At 51.6% G+C, this 17,477-nt stretch overlaps 5 protein-coding genes across 5 annotated transcripts; 4 read left to right on the top strand and 1 right to left on the bottom strand.

Moving 5' to 3' along the window:
- Nucleotides 1–97: 97 nt before the first annotated feature.
- Z518_08627 (uncharacterized protein) lies at nucleotides 98–1,793 on the top strand (the record flags this gene model as incomplete). The annotated part of the gene is made up of 3 exons (XM_013414367.1): nucleotides 98–397; nucleotides 447–1,430; nucleotides 1,479–1,793. The coding sequence occupies 3 exons, from the start codon at nucleotides 98–100 to the stop codon at nucleotides 1,791–1,793; spliced, it is 1,599 nt and encodes a 532-aa protein (XP_013269821.1).
- Nucleotides 1,794–2,551: 758 nt separating this feature from the next.
- Z518_08626 (uncharacterized protein) lies at nucleotides 2,552–4,753 on the top strand (the record flags this gene model as incomplete). Its single annotated transcript, XM_013414366.1, has 3 exons — nucleotides 2,552–3,209; nucleotides 3,265–3,678; nucleotides 3,753–4,753. The coding sequence occupies 3 exons, from the start codon at nucleotides 2,552–2,554 to the stop codon at nucleotides 4,751–4,753; spliced, it is 2,073 nt and encodes a 690-aa protein (XP_013269820.1).
- A 2,214-nt stretch (nucleotides 4,754–6,967) lies between these two features.
- Nucleotides 6,968–7,425, top strand: Z518_08625 (uncharacterized protein; the record flags this gene model as incomplete). The annotated part of the gene is made up of 2 exons (XM_013414365.1): nucleotides 6,968–6,979; nucleotides 7,057–7,425. The coding sequence occupies 2 exons, from the start codon at nucleotides 6,968–6,970 to the stop codon at nucleotides 7,423–7,425; spliced, it is 381 nt and encodes a 126-aa protein (XP_013269819.1).
- Nucleotides 7,426–9,645: 2,220 nt separating this feature from the next.
- Z518_08624 (uncharacterized protein) lies at nucleotides 9,646–12,786 on the bottom strand (the record flags this gene model as incomplete). The annotated part of the gene is made up of 4 exons (XM_013414364.1): nucleotides 9,646–11,613; nucleotides 11,707–12,211; nucleotides 12,261–12,401; nucleotides 12,458–12,786. 4 exons carry the CDS (start codon nucleotides 12,784–12,786, stop codon nucleotides 9,646–9,648), a joined length of 2,943 nt encoding a protein of 980 aa, XP_013269818.1.
- Nucleotides 12,787–15,494: 2,708 nt separating this feature from the next.
- Nucleotides 15,495–17,058, top strand: Z518_08623 (uncharacterized protein; the record flags this gene model as incomplete). The annotated part of the gene is made up of 3 exons (XM_013414363.1): nucleotides 15,495–15,536; nucleotides 15,606–15,784; nucleotides 15,855–17,058. 3 exons carry the CDS (start codon nucleotides 15,495–15,497, stop codon nucleotides 17,056–17,058), a joined length of 1,425 nt encoding a protein of 474 aa, XP_013269817.1.
- Between the last annotated feature and the right edge of the window lie 419 nt (nucleotides 17,059–17,477).

Raw genomic sequence — 17,477 nt, 5'->3', positions numbered from 1 at the left:
AATCCTCTTCTCCATCCTTCCTGCTTTACACACGACTCGTTTTCACTCTCGCATCGGTCGCGAACCGCAGTCTTCACCTGACGCCTGATTTCGCACCATGGCGACCGAAAATGCTCCTGTCAACGGCCTGTACGGCACAAACCAGTACAGTCAGCCAGCTGAACTCGCGGCGTCTACTCCATCTGCCTCAGGTCATGGTGCTTCTGCTTCTCAAAGTACCACTACTTCTGCCGCCGCTCAGAAGGCAGATCCCCAAGAGATTGGTTGGTATTTTGTCGAGCAATACTACACCACTCTGTCCAAGAGCCCGGAAAAGATACATTTGTTTTATTCCAAGAAGTCGCAGCTTGTCACGGGTGTTGAGGCTGAGAAGGTTGTTCCTGCGTTGGGCACCAAGGTACGACATGTCTGTCAGCGAGTCCAGAACAAATCTAACAAACCCGCAGGCCATCAGCGAGAAGATCAAAGCGCTTGATTTCCAAGACTGCAAAGTGCGCGTCCTCAATGTTGATTCCCAGTCGTCCTTTTCCAATATCGTTGTCCAAGTCATTGGCGAGATGTCAAATAAGTCGGAGCCGCACCACAAATTTGTCCAGACCTTTGTTCTCGCCGAGCAGCCCAATGGCTACTTTGTTTTGAATGACATCTTCCGTTATCTCAGCGACGACGAAGATGAAATTGTAGAAGACGAACAACCTCAAGCCGAAGTTCCTGCCGAGCAACCTGCCACTCCTGCCGATGGTCTGACTGGTGCTCAGGAGCACGCTCCTGATACCGTTACTACCGAGGCTGCTGCTGCTGCTGAGGAGGAGGTTGACGAGAGCCTTGAGGACGAGAAACCCGAACCAGCTCCAGCAAATGGCGCAGGGGTTAACGGTGCTGTCATTCCACCCCCTGGCGAGCAAACAGCAGAGATCCCCGAGAGCGCCGTCAATACACAAGAAGCGTTGGTGGGAGAGACCGCCAACGCCGCCGCTCCAGAGCCGTCAACAGAGCCCGCAACCAGTCAAGTCGAGCCTGCCGCTGAGACCACCGCTCCCGCTCCTGTTGAGGCACCAAAGAGGACTTGGGCAAGCATGGTTGGTGGTGGCGCCGCCGCCAAACCAGCTGTTCCCGCTCTTCCTGTCACAACCCCTGTTGCTCAGCCCAAAGCCTTTAGACCGGCACAACCTGCTCCAGCCCCCAAAACATCAGCCGAGCCTCCTGCTGCCGCAGCAAACACCACTGCTAGCACTCCAACTTCTCAGAGCAATGGCTGGCAAACCGCCGACCATAGCAAGAAGGGAAATCGACCACAGAACAAACCGGCATCTGAGGGCATAACGCTCGCTTACATTAAAAACGTGAATGAGAAAGTGGATGCCAGAATCCTCCGGGAGGCCCTCGAACGCTTTGGTGAGCTCAAGTACTTTGATGTGTCACGACCGAAGGTATGTATATTTTCCTCTTTGGGGTGTCTCCCACTGACCAATCCTCAGAACTGTGCTTTTGTGGAATTCCTTGAACCGGCTGGCTACACCGCCGCTGTTGCTGCCAACCCACATACCATCGGCTCAGAGCAGATCTACGTTGAAGAGCGCCGTCCCCGCCCCAACGCTTACGGTGGCAGTAACACAAACTACAATCGTGGCAGCAGCAATACCGGACGCGGTCGTGGTGGGATGCAAGGCGGCCGGACCGGAAGTCAGACCAATTTTCCGAAGGACGCAGGACGTGGCGCTGGTCTTCAACCGAGAGGCGGAAAATCTGGTTCGGTCACTCCCAAGGGACGTGGTCAGACCCCGGCCGCTTGAGGCTGCAACTGCGGCATCGCAACAACGATTATTCAGCGGCATTATCACCACAGATGGGCGACGTCGTCATCACTTCTTGCTTTTCTCCCATGGGTTACTCCAGCGATACAAAAGTGATGGGGCGATCTAAGAACTTGGTGCACCGGCGCATTGGAAAAAGTTTTTTTTTTTCCCCCTCTTCTATCTTCTCATGATACAGTGTCTTCGCATAGCAAGCTTCGGACTGATATGGACAACAGAGAATCGGAATGTTTCAGCTTCACGCCAGATTCGTGCATCGGATGAAAAGAGAGGTACGTCCAGCTCCAGGTCATGGTCAGGGGAAGCGTGTCTTTCAGCGAGGTCATGTACTTTTTGTTGAGGGGGTTTTCTTCCGGGTCCAGGGTTGTGATTTGTACATTAGCCTTCATCATGAGAGAACCCACCTAATGATGAATTTGCGGTTGATTTTACGAGGTTCTGAGCAGGGGGAGCAACGTGATGAAGGATCATGAATCACTAGACATACCTACTGGCATGGCAGGAGGATGGATGGGATCAGGCTGGATAAGACTTCCGCCCCCTCCGTGGACCGCGGTGGGGTAGTAACATCAGGCCGCGATCGGGACCAACTTCAACTTTCCAGGTTGGGTGTCGATACGTACCTCGTATTGTCAGCGCACCCCGTTTTCTCTTCATGCCCACCACTTCCCAAGTTCCTCAGGATTCTTCCTATTGCCTCCTCCTAGACCCGTACTCATTCCTTCCCAGTTCAAACGATGAGACCCGGAATCGGCTTTGAAAATGCAGAATCTCGTCCCCGCAAGTTGTCAAATGCCGAGTCACCCTCGTTAACTAGTGACCGCTACAACGCACCTCCTACCACTTTCTTTCTCTCGCGAGATCCTGATGCTTCTATATCACCGCCTGAGCGAAGTGCGGGAGCGACCTCGTCTCCACCGGCCGTGAGCAGTCTGCAAGATGCCATTCAAGAGGGGGATCGGACGCTGAAGCATACAGCGCCGCCTCGACCAGCGGAAGTAAGAAGCGGGAGTCGGCGAAGATCTACGATCAAGCCCGGGAGCTGTGAACTATTTCGAAGAGGGTCTTCGACCGCCAGTACCGAACCAGTTCAACCACCGCCCGACCGAGGAATCACTCCGTCACCTCTCGCCTCTCGTGATGTTTCCCTGCCGAGCAGCCCTAAATCGGTCTCTTCCAGGTCCCTCCAGAAATCCGATGATGAATTCACGAACGAGGAAACGGGTAGCCAAGCCGTGGTGTCAAGCGAAGAAGACGAGGGGGATGTGCCGGCTGTGGTTCAGGACAGTCAACCCGAGCTTATCATGCCGAGTATCAAAATGCCGAGTCGAAGGCCCTTTACACCACGAGGAAAGCGATTGGGAAGGTTCAAGATCATGGTAGCGGGGCGCAAAGGTATGTCGCATGCACGTGTGATGATATAATACGGCACGTTTACTCATGGGTACAGGTGTGGGCAAAACTTCGCTTATCAAGTCAATTGTCCAGCTCTGCGAAGACATCGTCCATGTCGACCCAGTGCCATCGAATTCCGCCCGGGCTTCTCAACGCGATTCCCCCGGATTATTGGAGCTGGTCAATGAAGTCTATGCCAGTACCAAACCGTACCCGGCCTGGTGGTCCAATGTCGAGGAAAGTCGGATCCTGAGACGGAGGAAGAGTATGGGAGACTTGGTATTGGAGAGGAATATCTGTTTCGTGGATACGTCGGACTCGGTCAAACTGGAGAAGATCATTCACTATGCAGAACAGCAGCTTATCAGTGCCATGACCTCGGTAGGGCAGCTCACCAACGAGTTCTCGGGACTGCTCAGCGGGCGAGGATCGTCGCAGGTGGACGTTATACTGTATTTGATGTCGAAAGGTATGCTTGGGTTGTCATTCCAATTTTTTTTTTTTTAGCTGGAGGGGAAAGCAACGTCACTAATTGGTCTGCAGACGACATCAAGGAGGACTGCGAACGGATTCGACATCTGTCTGAACTATGCAACATCATTCCGCTGGTGGCCAAATCCGATCTTCTGAGTACAGAGGAGCAGGAACAAATCAAACAGGCCCTTGATGTCGGAATTACGTCTCTACCTCGACTGCCTACATCTCTCTCCTCCGAAGCAGAGCCCAAAGCGATGGCCACGGCACCATACACCGTGACGTCGACGAATGGACCGGATCTGGATACGATGGATGCGTCTTTGCTGATGTCGCCCGAGTACATTCAACCTCTCCTGCCTTCGGAACTCGGCCTTCTGGTGGAACAAATATTCGAGCCGGAGACGGTCGCATATCTGCGGCACACGTCAGCACGCAAATTGGTCGCCTGGCACGCGGCGCACCCCAAGTTGACCTCAATTCCATCCCCATCGCTTCCCTCGGTGCACAACTCGACTCTGGCCTCGCCGCTGCAGACGTCTCTGAGCAACTCGGGCGTGTTGATACCGGCGGGATCAGAAGTGTCGCTCAACACGTCGAATAGCTGGGCCTTGGCCAAAGTGGCAGACCACACACAACGGGAAGAGCGACTGGCCCAAGTGCGGTTGTCCAAGTGGGCGAGTGAGTTGCAACTCAGCCTGCAGCGTGAAAGGGAAAGGTATGAGAGATTGGCACGAGGAGAGCGAGCACTGTGGTTGGTGGAGAGAATGGGAGAAGAAGTACGCGACGGCCGGATTTTGCCGCATGACCATTCGCATGCCCTGGTGCCCAAAGGAGGCAAGTCGGGCCTGGGATTCGGTGAGGTGCCGAGCTATCAGATGCATGACCCATTGGGACTGCTCCGATGGCAAGACAACATGCGAACTCGCGGTTGGATTGCGCTGCAGATTGTGGGCAGTTTCGGGGTGGTCGGTGGGCTTGCATTCTGGCTCGCGAAGACATGGGGCTTGACCGCTACGATCAATGACTGGGCGCAAGGCTGGCACGGAACCTGGTTTGGGCATGACTGAGGTGATGGTGATGAAGACAACATTTCATCTTCGATGACGGTCACACGCCACCGGAGTCAGGATTCAGAAACTGGACTTGGGGGTGCGCTACCTCGCTGTGGGCTGGAGCATGGCGCGAGGTGTCTTATCATCGGGAACGGACTACAAGAAGCATTTTTTGTGCGGTGATAATGGGGCGCGAGGGAAGGGCCGCGGTGGGATCAAAGACTGGGTTGGCGAGACGCGTTGGTTTCTCGGACATGGGAGTGCTGCTGTTGGACATGATCGAGGTTCGATGATCGCAGTAATCCGTACCTGGGTACGTCCTCCCGGCAGCCTCATCCATCAGCTCGGAGTCGTAGTGGTATCTATACTCAGTAGTTCATCAATTCGAGTCTTTTGGCATGTTTCTTTGCGATTGGGGACTAAAAATACCCCCATGGAAACGTCACCGTGATAGGCGGATAAAGGCCGACTTTGAAAGAATCAGGCTGACCACAGTGACCCAACAAGGGAGATTTGGGGTCTGTGAGTGGACATGGAACGGACGGCGCCGGCGGCGGACAAAGCTACAGTCGAGTTCGCCTGGACCCTAGGGCTGGGGACCAGACTCACCTGATGTGGTGAAACACGCCGGATTGACCAGAACAGAATAGTCTATGTCCGATCATCAGGGATGGACGGATGCAGGTGCCAGGTTGGGAGATGTCAATGCATGCCCAGAGAGGGGGGGAGAGAGGTGTTGGTGACCAAAGGGGACGAATGACTTGCTTTGGCCAGAGGCTAGGGATGAGGAGAACCACGGCAATGGTGATCCATGCCCGTGGTGGTGATTTTCTGGTGAAGATCCATGGCAGTTTCGGATGAAGAATCCAGTGGGAAGGAGTACGCCGTTGGCAGTTGATCTCGCTTGGAAGAGCAAGGAGGCCGAATTGGTCAAGCTGCCTGCAGTGTCCAGTTATGACAACTGACGCCTCCCCTTCCAAGAGAACGGGACGAGCGACATACTCCGTTCCGTACAAGTGCCAGGAACACGCGAAGTTGGGAATCAATTGTCATGCAGAGGCCGTTCAACCATATTCTGGACCCGCGCCCGAGAGAACAAGAAAGCCATCTGCAACTGCGAATGGTCAATTAGATTTTGTGGCCATGGTGGCTATGGTGCAAAGCTCCACGGCCACGTGGAATGAGAGGCCGAGAATTGGGTCACCAACGCAAGCCACAATAACCCAACGTGGAAGGGGGGCAGGAGCCGGACAGGAATGTAAAGAGAGGAAAAAGGCGTCGGATCAACAAAGACGAAAAAAGATACATGGGAATTGTGTATGTCAAACGGTGAGGGGGACCATTGCAGCCTGCGGATGAATCAATTTAATGGCGAATTTGCCATTAATGATGAGGAATTGGCTACTATAGGCTGTTGTGAGCTAAACGGGGACTGCCCCAGAAGAGACTTGAAGAGAGCTTAGTACAGGAGCTTGCCTGAATTCGGTGCCCTCCTGTGCGGACCGGCATCAACCCAGCCAGCTGCCTGGTCCAGGGGTCTGCCCTCCACTTTTCATCCACTTTCACAGCCAGGTTCTAAAACGACACCACGAGACCAGTTTCAGCAACTTCGCTAAGGTCCTTCTCTATGCCTTCTCTTCTTCTTCGCCCTCCTGCTTTTCCTCGCACCAACTCTTTCTCCGGACAATCTAATCCATATATCCTCCTGGCCAGCCTCCCACATCGGCCCAACGTCCCTCAGTCAATCAGCCCTCACTCGGCCCATAACTACTCCCCTCACCCTCCATTTCGTCTTTATCACTGACTCCTCTCTCCGTTCTCCGTCGATCCTGTGCCTCGCCGCCTTCTGCCTGACCGGTTCGCTGAGAAACAAAGTTAAATCACCCGGGTGTCAGCCCATGCAAACTTACCCACACCGAACTGTCAACACGACGGACTAAAAAGTCCTCGCCCAAACTCCTACCGTCACCGCTCTTGACGACACGCCGAAACCGCCTCTCCTCTCAGCCTTTCTTCCCAAATCATTTCCTCATCCTCTCGGTGTCGTGAAAGATTGGGAACAACCTTGCCGAGCACGGTGCATTGTCCAGTCCTGAGCCTGTTCTTCCGACGGCCCGGCACGACAAACGCATTGACCATATTATTGTGGACTTTGACGCCGTATTGCAACCGCAAACCCCCCTATCCGCAGCCATGAGTCGCCGGTCACTTGAATCACAGAGACCTATAATGGCTCCCAGTGTACGTGGGACTCTCTCCATTTCGTCGCCAGCCTCGTTTGTGTCTGAACAAATTGACTCATCCTCTCTTCTCGACAGGTCACCTCCAAGCGCACGTCAAAGCGTTACTCGACATACTCGGCCTCTCCCAGCTTCGCGACCACCAACTCCCACTGCTCCACCACCCTGGCTTCGGCAACCGTCGGCCCAGAGACCGGCATGGCCGAGATCCGTCAACTGACGCAAGGTCTGGACCGACTGGAGAACAAACATTTGGAACAACAGCGCTTTGTGCCCAGTCAAAAGAAAACAGACGACCTGAGTAAATTGAGCTTGGGCGCCAAAGTCGACCGGGCTCTCGGACGTCGAATGTCCAACCAGGATGCCGTTCTCCGAGTCAAGAGACCCTCGGCCAAGACATCCCACTCGTTTTCTCTCATCGACGAGAAGGCCGCCATCAAGGCATGAAGTCTCTCGACGCGCTCCATGAAGAACGTTGTTAAGCACACAAGGCCGGCTGAATGTATTTTCTCATGTTGGGAGTACGAGGTTGATGAACTTTCCGTTTGTTGGGATTTGTGGTTGATGTCTTGAATTAAGATACCATTTTCCTTTGCATCTGCTGTTCGGACAAGGATGGCTGATATTGATCCATCATTATCTTTGTTACGAGAATGAACGAGCGAGCGAGTGAGGGGGAGACGATAGAGTGGTTTTGTGGTACCGCCTTTGGAAGGTGATGATTCAGATGAAGCACGGGAGACCAATCAGATCGATTATGCGCGTTCTACCTCGCTTACCAACTGAGACTGAGAATGAGATTCTTAGGACCCGAGATCTCTCTTTGTTCCCACTTCGATCCTCCTGTCGCCAGGGAAAGACAACAGCCTTCTTATACAATTGGCCGAGGCTGATCGGCATGCGAGCCACAATTGATCGTGGTGTCGGTCCCCCGGCGTCACATGATCAGAAAAAGTACAACATACGAGTAGTTGCATCCAATCATCTCCGTGTTCGCGTTCTCTTCCTCTGCCTTGGACACGAACACGGTTCCCAAGGACCACAATCTTCGGAAGTGGGCATCTTGAAATGCTACCAGGCGCGGCCCTCAACGGGAACCAATGGCTCTTCTCGCTACCTTCAGTCATTTGGGCCTGGTCACTCAGAATAAGTATACTCTGCCGTGGAGATCTTGTTTGTGAGACCCTATCTGATCATACCTGATTCGTTGAATTGAAGCATTGCTGCATGTGGCTGACTTGGCGCTTTGGGCCCATCGCACACTTCTCGCGATGGTCTGATCACCCTCTCTACGTCGGGAAACGTCTTTTTCATATTGTCTCCTGACCGGTGCTTCTTCCTCCCATGTGTCTCTTCCGCACGTTCCTGTCCTCTTGCAACAAAACATGACCAGCAGCCGCGGTCATGATCGTGATCACGCTCACACTATGGCGAATTCTTTTGCTTGATCGCGAGGCCTATGATAATCTCCTCGCGGTGCCGTCTCGCCTAAAGAAGAAAGAGCCCAAATCACCGTCCTTAAGCTGTTTGCTCCAATGCGGCTTCCACATCACGGCCCAGCAAATTCCATTCCACTCCCGAGATTCCGTATCTGAGACGTAAGCAGATCAGACATCGAGACGCTACCTCTGGGGCCAATGGGTGTACGTATCCTCCATTTCGGCCGAAATGACCCGGGAGCAAGAACTTCGAGGGTTGGAAGGCCAAGTGTCGATAAAGATCATCTTGTCTTGTTTTGCTCGTCAATCGGATCAAGGTCATCGGGGTCGTCCCCCAATGTTTCAGGAGAACGAATTGTGAGCATTGATCCGTGAAGCTTTCTCGCGATGATCAAAGGCGAAGAATGATACCCAAGAAACCGAAACCAAGGAAATGATTAAAGAGCATGACATACCAGTCGTCCGACCAAGAATTACTCTCATGATATAAAGTGCAGCTCAATGGCATCGCATAGATAGAAAGAGTGTTCGCTGCGCAAGTGACACGTGCAAGCTGCAGTGGGTACCTCGCGAGGATGTCATGATCAGCCCAGACTTTATAGCTGGGATCCCTCCAAGCGAAGATGGTGTGACCGCACGATCTCTTAATGATTTCTTCTTGAGGTCGGTAAAATGCCCCTGTCACCTCCCTCGCCGTAGAGCATTAGTATGTGAACGGAAAACGGACCCATAAGGCAGTACGCCACGTCCTCTGGCCGGGATGTCTAACGTCGAGAAGCTCAGGGCATGTGCACCGCTATGTTTACCGTGTCAACAGTCCTTTTTATTGTTCAGGACCTCGGGCCAAAAAAACACTGATGGATTATGGACGGTCGATCAGGGATAGTTTTGGGAAGATTTTGGCGATGCAGTCAGTCATTGCAGAGTCCCATCCTTTCGTAGGCTACGGAGCTTGATCGATCGATTGAATTTTATCCGTAATATCAGAGACATAGCCAGAGCAAATCCTAGCTCCTTCATACCAAACGAACATGGAGTTGATTGCTTCTTGTAACTCGACGCTGCTTTTCCTGTCGTGACAGCAAAATCAGTTACCTGCGCAGATTTGTCCAAAACCGTCCACGATACCCGGCCATGGCCGTTTTATGTAAGCCAAGTCGGGATCGGCTCAGCTTCGGCTCAGAGTATCCCATGAGTCTAAGCGCTAAAACCCAATTCTTTCAGATTTTCACTCAGTGTCGCTTGTAGAAGGGGATCTGGACCGCTTACGAGACCCCGCAGATGGCACCCCGTATCTCTTTCCTTTATATTTGGCATACCCCAGAGCCTGTTTATGCAGATCGCCCAAGTCCACGAATTCTTTGTCCAAATCCGGATACTCACTGACGTCTTTGTACCACTGCTCTTGAGGAGGAAGGTCACCACCAGTGTAGGTATTTAGTGAATCATTCCACCAGTGGTGCTTGGTTGAAATAAGGTCCGGACTGCTGTAATTCTGCTCTTCAACTCGAGTCCATTTTCCTGGTCTACCTCCCGCCAAGGTATCTGAAACCCATCTGGGAAATCTTGGAGCTTGGATCTCTTGCCAGCAACGACTACACATGAAGGGTTCCGAGGTCTGTATCAAGGAGTCCTGCGCAGCGCACGCCTGACAGCAGACAATTCCCTGTTCCATTCGCTCTTGAGCCACTCCTCTCCAGTACAGAAGTTCTGTGGTCATCAACTTGTATAGGAGGAAAATCTCATAGTCCTGGCGAATCCAAATGAGGCGGGGATCGTGCCACGGCCTAATGTTTCTAGTCAGGAGATAGTTGCCAGAGCCATTGGGATCTCTGGGGGAACCCTGCCTGCTCATCACATCCGAGCCCAGACACTTCAGCCACCTGACGAATCCAATGGGTCTCGTGTCAATGCCGTAGACCCTTTCAAGGTTCCAGGGTGCTCTGGAACCTTTGGACGGGGATCTGATGTTGTCAGTTCCGTTGTTCCGGGTCGTATGATATACATCGAAATTTTCGAAAGTGTCTTTGATTGCCGCCGCCACGCCTGATTGGTCCAGGGCTTCCACAGGGTTTCCCACGAAGTAGATACAGTTATCGGACTGTTTCGACCTTTGTATGCCAGCATTTGGACCATACCCACAGATGAGGACTGCCCCACTCTTGGAGACCAGCAAATCTTCGTTCAAATCATTGTCTAGATCTTTGAAGTGATGATGCAAGTTTTCATCTCCCGACTCGGTCTGAATCTGCACATGGCGACTACTGACACGAAGAAAAGATTCAGAGGGCTCCAGCACACCCTTTTTGAAGTATTTATAAACATAACCAACAATGTTTCGAAGTGTCCCGTCGTCCAGGGTCAGCTGCAGGTCATCTGTTCGGAAAAGGGGTGGTAAACAACGCAGTAGAATTCGCTTGATAGCGGCAAGCAGGGTCTGTTGGGGCGTCGTGGCTTGGAAACGAGAAACTATGAGCGTTACATCAACTTTCTCCACGGGAGACGGTGTCGGCCTTCGAGCGTTTCCTCTGCCGGGTCGTAACTTTGAACCAGCAACAACAGATTCAAAGGCATCTTCCGCAACGGCGATGACGCAAAGCTCTCTTAATTGCACCCAAGACAGGCCCATATACGTCCCAAATGTGAAGGCCGTGAAGAACTTGATGTGGGTGAAACCAAATGGTCGTGAAAGTCTGGCAGTACCCGTCCATTGCTCTTCAAGGGCATCTAAGGTCTCAATGTCCAGAATGAAAACCGGTGCCAAGATTTGTGCTAGGATCAATCGAGCAAGGAGCTTGACAACATTCGGACTTGTAGACTGTAAAAGGGTCTGCACGTTATCTCGAGTGATGAAAAGCATACAGAACCTGTCTTCGACAAAAGCAGCATGTCGCACCATGCCCCACTTGGAGTCGCATGGATGGGATGCAGAACGAAGGTCTAAATCTCTCTCTTGGTCACCTCCAACAGAGTGATCAGGAGCCCTGGGGATCGCAATTTCTTTGGTAGACATCAAGTCTGTATCCGGAAATGTGCTTGTGGATTCTTCCACCCCTCTAGACAGGGTCCGGAGTTCTGTGAGGATCTCTTGCCGAAATGAATCTCTGGCCCAGTCAAAAATGTAGTCGACAATCAGAAGAAGCTGAAGAGCCCCATCTTTTGAGATGATAGACCCGTTCCACAAATCTATAATATACTGCAAATATTAGGTCAGAGTCAATCAATGCTCATAGGACAATTTTCTGAACCTTTGCAGTATGGAGTTGGGAAGGGGGGTCGGGAGTCATACGTAGTCATTTCTGGGTTTTTGGCCTTTGGGACAAGGGCGTGTTTGAATATATGCTGCACAAAGCCGCCAGTCTTCACCTTTGTTCATGAAGAACCAGACCAAGGGTCCACTTCGCCATCGGCAGTCGTTCCCGGACGCTCGCTGTACGGTATGTTGAACGTCTAAACACGTTCGAATAGGAAATGTCGTTTGCAGTTTTATTGAATGCCAATCATCTTCTGACTTTCCGGATTTGGCTTCAAGGATAAGGAAAGGAAAGAGCAATGGATCGCCATCCAGCGAGAGTGGAGACACGTCGACCAGATCCCGAACGAGTTTATCGTCTTGTGCTGATTCACATTTGGCATGGCTATACAGGGTTTCCTCGAAGTTCCTCGTCTGTCGAAGGCCATATATTCGATCCGGGTATTGTTCTTTCGAGAGCTCTTCCGCTAGGTCCCGAGAATGGAGAATAAGTTCCTGCTCCCGATGAGTGAATATGCGGTTGAGACCGATTGCTTCATGGCTAGAAAGAATTAGCCACATACAGACGTTCACAATCGTTGTAAACAAACGGGTCATTTTGCCGCGTAGAACGAGGACAACGGCATGGCCTACGACTTTCCTGCCGTTTCCTCAATGCAGCTGCTCTTCGGCTGTTGCCTTCCCATGAAACTTCTATTTCTGACCTCCACAATCTTCCTCTGCACTGTGGGCTATAGGAAATCGTCAGGAATACGTGGTCGAGAGTTAAGGGATTGACACTGCTCACCACGTAACATCAGCATTCATCCTAGCAAATATCACCGGTTCACAAGCGAAACGCCAACTTGCTTCATTTCGGCGGCAACATCGACTCGCTCTCTCCGTAAGTTCGGCTGCGAGCTCCTTTACTCGATTTTTCCATGGTTCGTTCACCAAATCGGGGTGAGCCCCGACGGAGTATTCATCGTACTTTAAATCTCCTAGACTTCGGATAGCTGCGAAGTTATGTCGATGAGTTGGGGGCCATTCGGCTGCTCCCACGCTGCCTTTGAAATGTACTCTTTTCTTCCGCCGGAGATCCTCAAAACGATCACGGTCTGCCCGTGTAAAAGTCATAGCTTTTGAGATGTGACAATTGAATGACCCCAATCAAAGATAGCGAAAGACGAAGGTATTCTTAAGGTTAGAAAGGAAGTGCTCTGCCTCACGGGCCTATTGCGCTACAGTTTCTCTTGGCGTTCTCCCGTGCAGCTGCCTAGATCGGGTTTCTGGCTCGGCACGTTCACGCTCTCCAGACTGTATCACCATTGACAGGCAACAATGATGACGTACACTCCTTAGATAGGTATAGAGATAGGCTCAATGCCACCCTCTGACCGAATTTGGTCAGAGCACTCTTTCAATGAGAGAAGTTTGACAACAAGCCAAGCAGGTTGCCGAAGCAGGCTGTCTCCCATGTGGCAACCTGTCGTCCTGTACATGGGTCCCATCATGTTGGCTCGAATCTATTGTGTTAGTCAAACCTTCCAGTGGCAAGCAGCTCGTGATATCAATGCATACCTCTCAACGGACTAGCAGTAACCGCTTATCAATCCTCTGATCAGTCCCGAGCCGCGACCCATATATTTCCAAATCCGGCTCCATACGCATCTGTCAAGATAGTACTAGCAGCACTGATGATTTCCTGCGTGGCTTCGGGAATACCTTGTGATACAGCCTGGTCTTGGGAGCCCAAGGCACTGTACAGTGGCCCAAGCGACCATTGTGCAAGGCCCAGGGAAAGTCTAGCTCTGAGGTGTATTGGTGGCCGGCGCATCATGAAAAATGAATGGCCTTATTGATGGAGCGGCGGGCGTTTGCACCCGGGCCTCGAACGACGACGGGAAATGGATGTGACTGGGATGCCTTCTGCCAGTGTTAGGTACATTCCTGACCGTAATTTACGCCTCATTGATTTCAATCGTAAAATTTCACAAAATTTCAAGGGCCCATTTTAATGTTCTACTAGTATATTTTAGTGATATTCCCTATCCTTGGTCCAACTTGCAAAGGACCACGCTAATAGGACTAGACGCTACTAGTGGTGGATAGTGCGTCGAAAGGCTCGTTAGCGTAATTTACAGCTAGAATATGGAAATTTTGGGGTGTTTGTTACGACTTGACATAGATTTCAGCCAAGAACCCAACCCTGCCTTCTGGGGTTTGGGATGGGGGCCTGGGGGGAATGTGGGACTGGGCGGTAACCATAAATGGGGTAGAAGAACACCTGGGCCTGCTCCTAGCAATATAAAAAGTCTGGGGATGTGGGGCCAAAGAATATTCGGGAGGCCCCTCTTTCCAAACACCATGGCGGGCACTTGGAATTGGTGACTGAATCGATGAATTGGTACCTGAAGGACTCTAAGGAAGGATAATCGAGCTTCGAGCGGAGTTGAAGCACTACTGTATCGGGCACGTCTCGGAATTCTTGTCTCCGACGAACTTCGAAAAGGGTGATGGTGCTGCTCCTCTTGAACCTGTAGGATGAGCCCTAGTATAGCTGCTTACCACACTAAGTTGCAGCCAATCGATACACGAAAATTTTGAAATTTACGTGAGGAACGCTTGGTGATGACCGACTTGAAGATACAAATAGGAGGTGCCAAGAAAATGTTCACATGACTATACGCGACCGATCATGCAAGACCTGATTGGTGGTTCGCCAACCTCAGGCATTTCTCTCAATTCGGGCAGCCTTTCCTACATTATGTCGTGCCAATGAAACTATGCTTTACCACTTGTCTCTCTCTACATGGGTTCCCCAAGCCCGGGGTCAATGCTACCAAATAGCTTTCCCCTTCTCGGCTAAGTTGCAGGAGGAGATCGGATCGGCTCCACAAGCTCGAACGAGTATGAGCCTATTTGGGGCTTTTGGTCGGGCCTCCACAAATTTCATATCTCAAAGATGAAGACTGAAGGTTGTGGACCGAGAAACACCATTCCATGTTCTCAACAAGAGCTGACCTGTCGATTATGCCTGTCCCCGGCGTTTTAACATCGAAAGGACCTACGACATGGCGTTCAACGGGTGAAATGCTTGTCATCGAGAAAGTTCGGACAATGTTGTGGTCCACAAGCCGATGACTAGACTTGAAATGTCCAACAAACAAGCGGATCGAGCGCTGATTTTAGACTGGGATTGGTTGACCGATGTGATCCACATGCTTGCCTTGGAGTTTCTTTCCAGCTCGCCGTCTTTTCCACAGGACGCCCCTCCACCCCATCCTATACCTTGCACATTGAAGTGATTGTGTTGGGCCCTGCGTCCTGGATCCCAATACCTACCACGTCCGCTACCACATACCTCTATTTACCGATTGAGGTCCCTGAGAGAACACGGAGACTGTCTACTAACCCATTTAAAAAGGTGCGACCACCGAATACTTCCATTCTTCTTTGTCACATTTAACCCTATTCCACGACAACGAATTCCGAAAGGTTCAGAAAGACCGAGCACTTCAGTGACATTCACATCAACATTTGTCACAACCTTCGGAAACAAGCAGCTGTTGGTGTTCCGTGACATGGCTTCAGAACGTCTTGCCTGTCTCCTTGACAGCCTGCTGGACTTTCGTACCGTCAGCACCAACGCTCTCATGTTAGTTGCTGGGCTTTTGACCGTGTTGGTTGTCTTCCAATTGACCAAGGTAAATACCATCTTACGTGAAGGAACGCCCTCGGGGTCATTTCACGGCTGACTGCTCACGGTGGCACAGGCTGTGTTCAAAGGAATATTTAGCCCGCTGAAGAATGTACCTGGAACTGCTCTCAGTCGATTTTCATCAATGGACATTACTCTCAATGCGGTCCAAGGCCGAAGGGCACAGGTAATGCTCTTTTCGAATGCTGTAGATTTCTTTTGTCTGTCTTCACCGTGCTAATCGATATATCTCCAGAGGTTACTCGAACTCCACAAGCAATATGGACCTATTGTTCGCCTTGGGCCGAACGAAGTCTCGGTTGGAGATTGGAGATATTACCGGCACATCTACGGAAATGCCAAAACGACAACCAAAGATGAGGCTTTCTACAGCTCCGCCACTTTAATAGGAAAACCCAACTTATTCGAAATGAGGTATGTCGGGCGAGCCTTTCATTCTGCAGGAGAAACAAGCTGTTCGAGCTGCTGCTGAGAAGTTTTACAGGAACAAAGACCTTCACGCAGCACGGCGAAAACTAACTGCCAGCCCATACTCGATGGCGTCCATGAAAACGCTTGAGCCCCTAGTAGCCGAAAGGGCGGACGCTTTGGTCTCTCGTCTGATCTCGAGCTCGTCAGTGTCGGGAACTGCGGACGTATTCGAGCTTTGTGCCTTGTTTAGCATGGAGGTGATTTGCAAAGCAGGATTTGCCAAAGACTTCACTGGTACCGCCGATGACGACGCTCGTGCCGTCATAAAGGCCATGGAACTAAGTGCCTTCCAACTCCTTTTTAACACCGCGATGCCGTGGCTGAAGAAGACTGGTTTGGCAACGAAATTACCGGGCCTCATCGGCGATTCATACCGTGGTCACGAATACTGGATTGTCAAAAGCCGCGAAATGGTCGACCACCTCATGTCACAGCAATCGTCGGCGACCACCAAGATGGCCGGAAATTGCGAATTCCTCCTCACTCCAATCCTCACCGGGACCGACTCACACCTAGGCCGCAAGCTCACCCATGAAGAAATCGTCGAAGAAGCAATGGGTATTATGTTTGCTGGAAGCGGGACCACCTCCGCCACGTTGATGTATCTTCTATACTCGCTCTCAATTCCGGAAAACAAACCTATGCAAACACGGTTACGGGAAGAACTGAGGACCGTCGCGGACCCGGAAGACCTGGTCACCATAAAAACCCTCCCTTACGTCAACGCCGTCATCAAGGAAACGTTCCGCCTCTATCCTACTATCATTTCGACCCTCCCTCGTATCCTGGACGAAAGCTTGGTGGTCGACAACCACATCCTCCCCGCTGGCACCGTTGTCGGCATGCAGAACTTCGTTCACCATCGCGACCCCACTCTCTTCCTCAAACCGGATGCCTTCATCCCGGAACGGTGGCTCCAAACGTCACAGGGAACGCGGCCATGCAACCAGGAAGGTATTCTTCTCGAGGAGATGAACCAAGCTCTGACCCCTTTCAGCATTGGCCGACGAAATTGCATCGGCCAGAATCTGGCCTGGTCGGAGCTGTACATCGCGGTCAACAAGGTTTTCAGAAGAGTTGAACTCGATCTCGCCCAAGAAATGATGCAGGGCGTCGGAAAGGGTGGAGTCAGAGGCGAAGAGGACATGGAAATGGTGGATCGGTTTGCCGTAGTCCCTAAGGGAAGGAAGTGCATTGTACAAGTCAAGGAACTCTAGATGAGGCAGGATGTGTGTCCAGCCATATGGATTGACAGTCAGAGAGAGATGCCATCACGGTTGTTACGAGGTGGAGTTGACATAGTCCTATGATCTCTCAGAGTTTTCGCCAACCATGTTCCTCGAGACCTACAGTCGCATACTTTCACTACACACAGTGGTCAAAACACAAGGCGTCATGGGGCCCTGACAAACTCTGAGACGTTCCGGAGTTCTTTGCAAGGATGGACCCCCGCGTTCGGGGTTGTAGCCGTATACCATGCCAAATGCGGTTCGTGAAGAGAGAAGAGACGTATCAATTTTCATGATACAGTGGAAGCACAGCCGTGTACGAGGGCTGAATCGGCTGGATGATCCTTGACACTGGACAGGAAACACCTTCAGATCATCAGAGCTCATGGAAGCTAATCTTTCTGAGG

The sequence above is a fragment of the Rhinocladiella mackenziei genome (assembly GCF_000835555.1).
Source record: "Rhinocladiella mackenziei CBS 650.93 unplaced genomic scaffold supercont1.6, whole genome shotgun sequence".
Classification (NCBI taxonomy): Eukaryota; Fungi; Ascomycota; class Eurotiomycetes; order Chaetothyriales; family Herpotrichiellaceae; genus Rhinocladiella; species Rhinocladiella mackenziei.
This window is presented reverse-complemented; position numbering and strand designations above follow the sequence as displayed.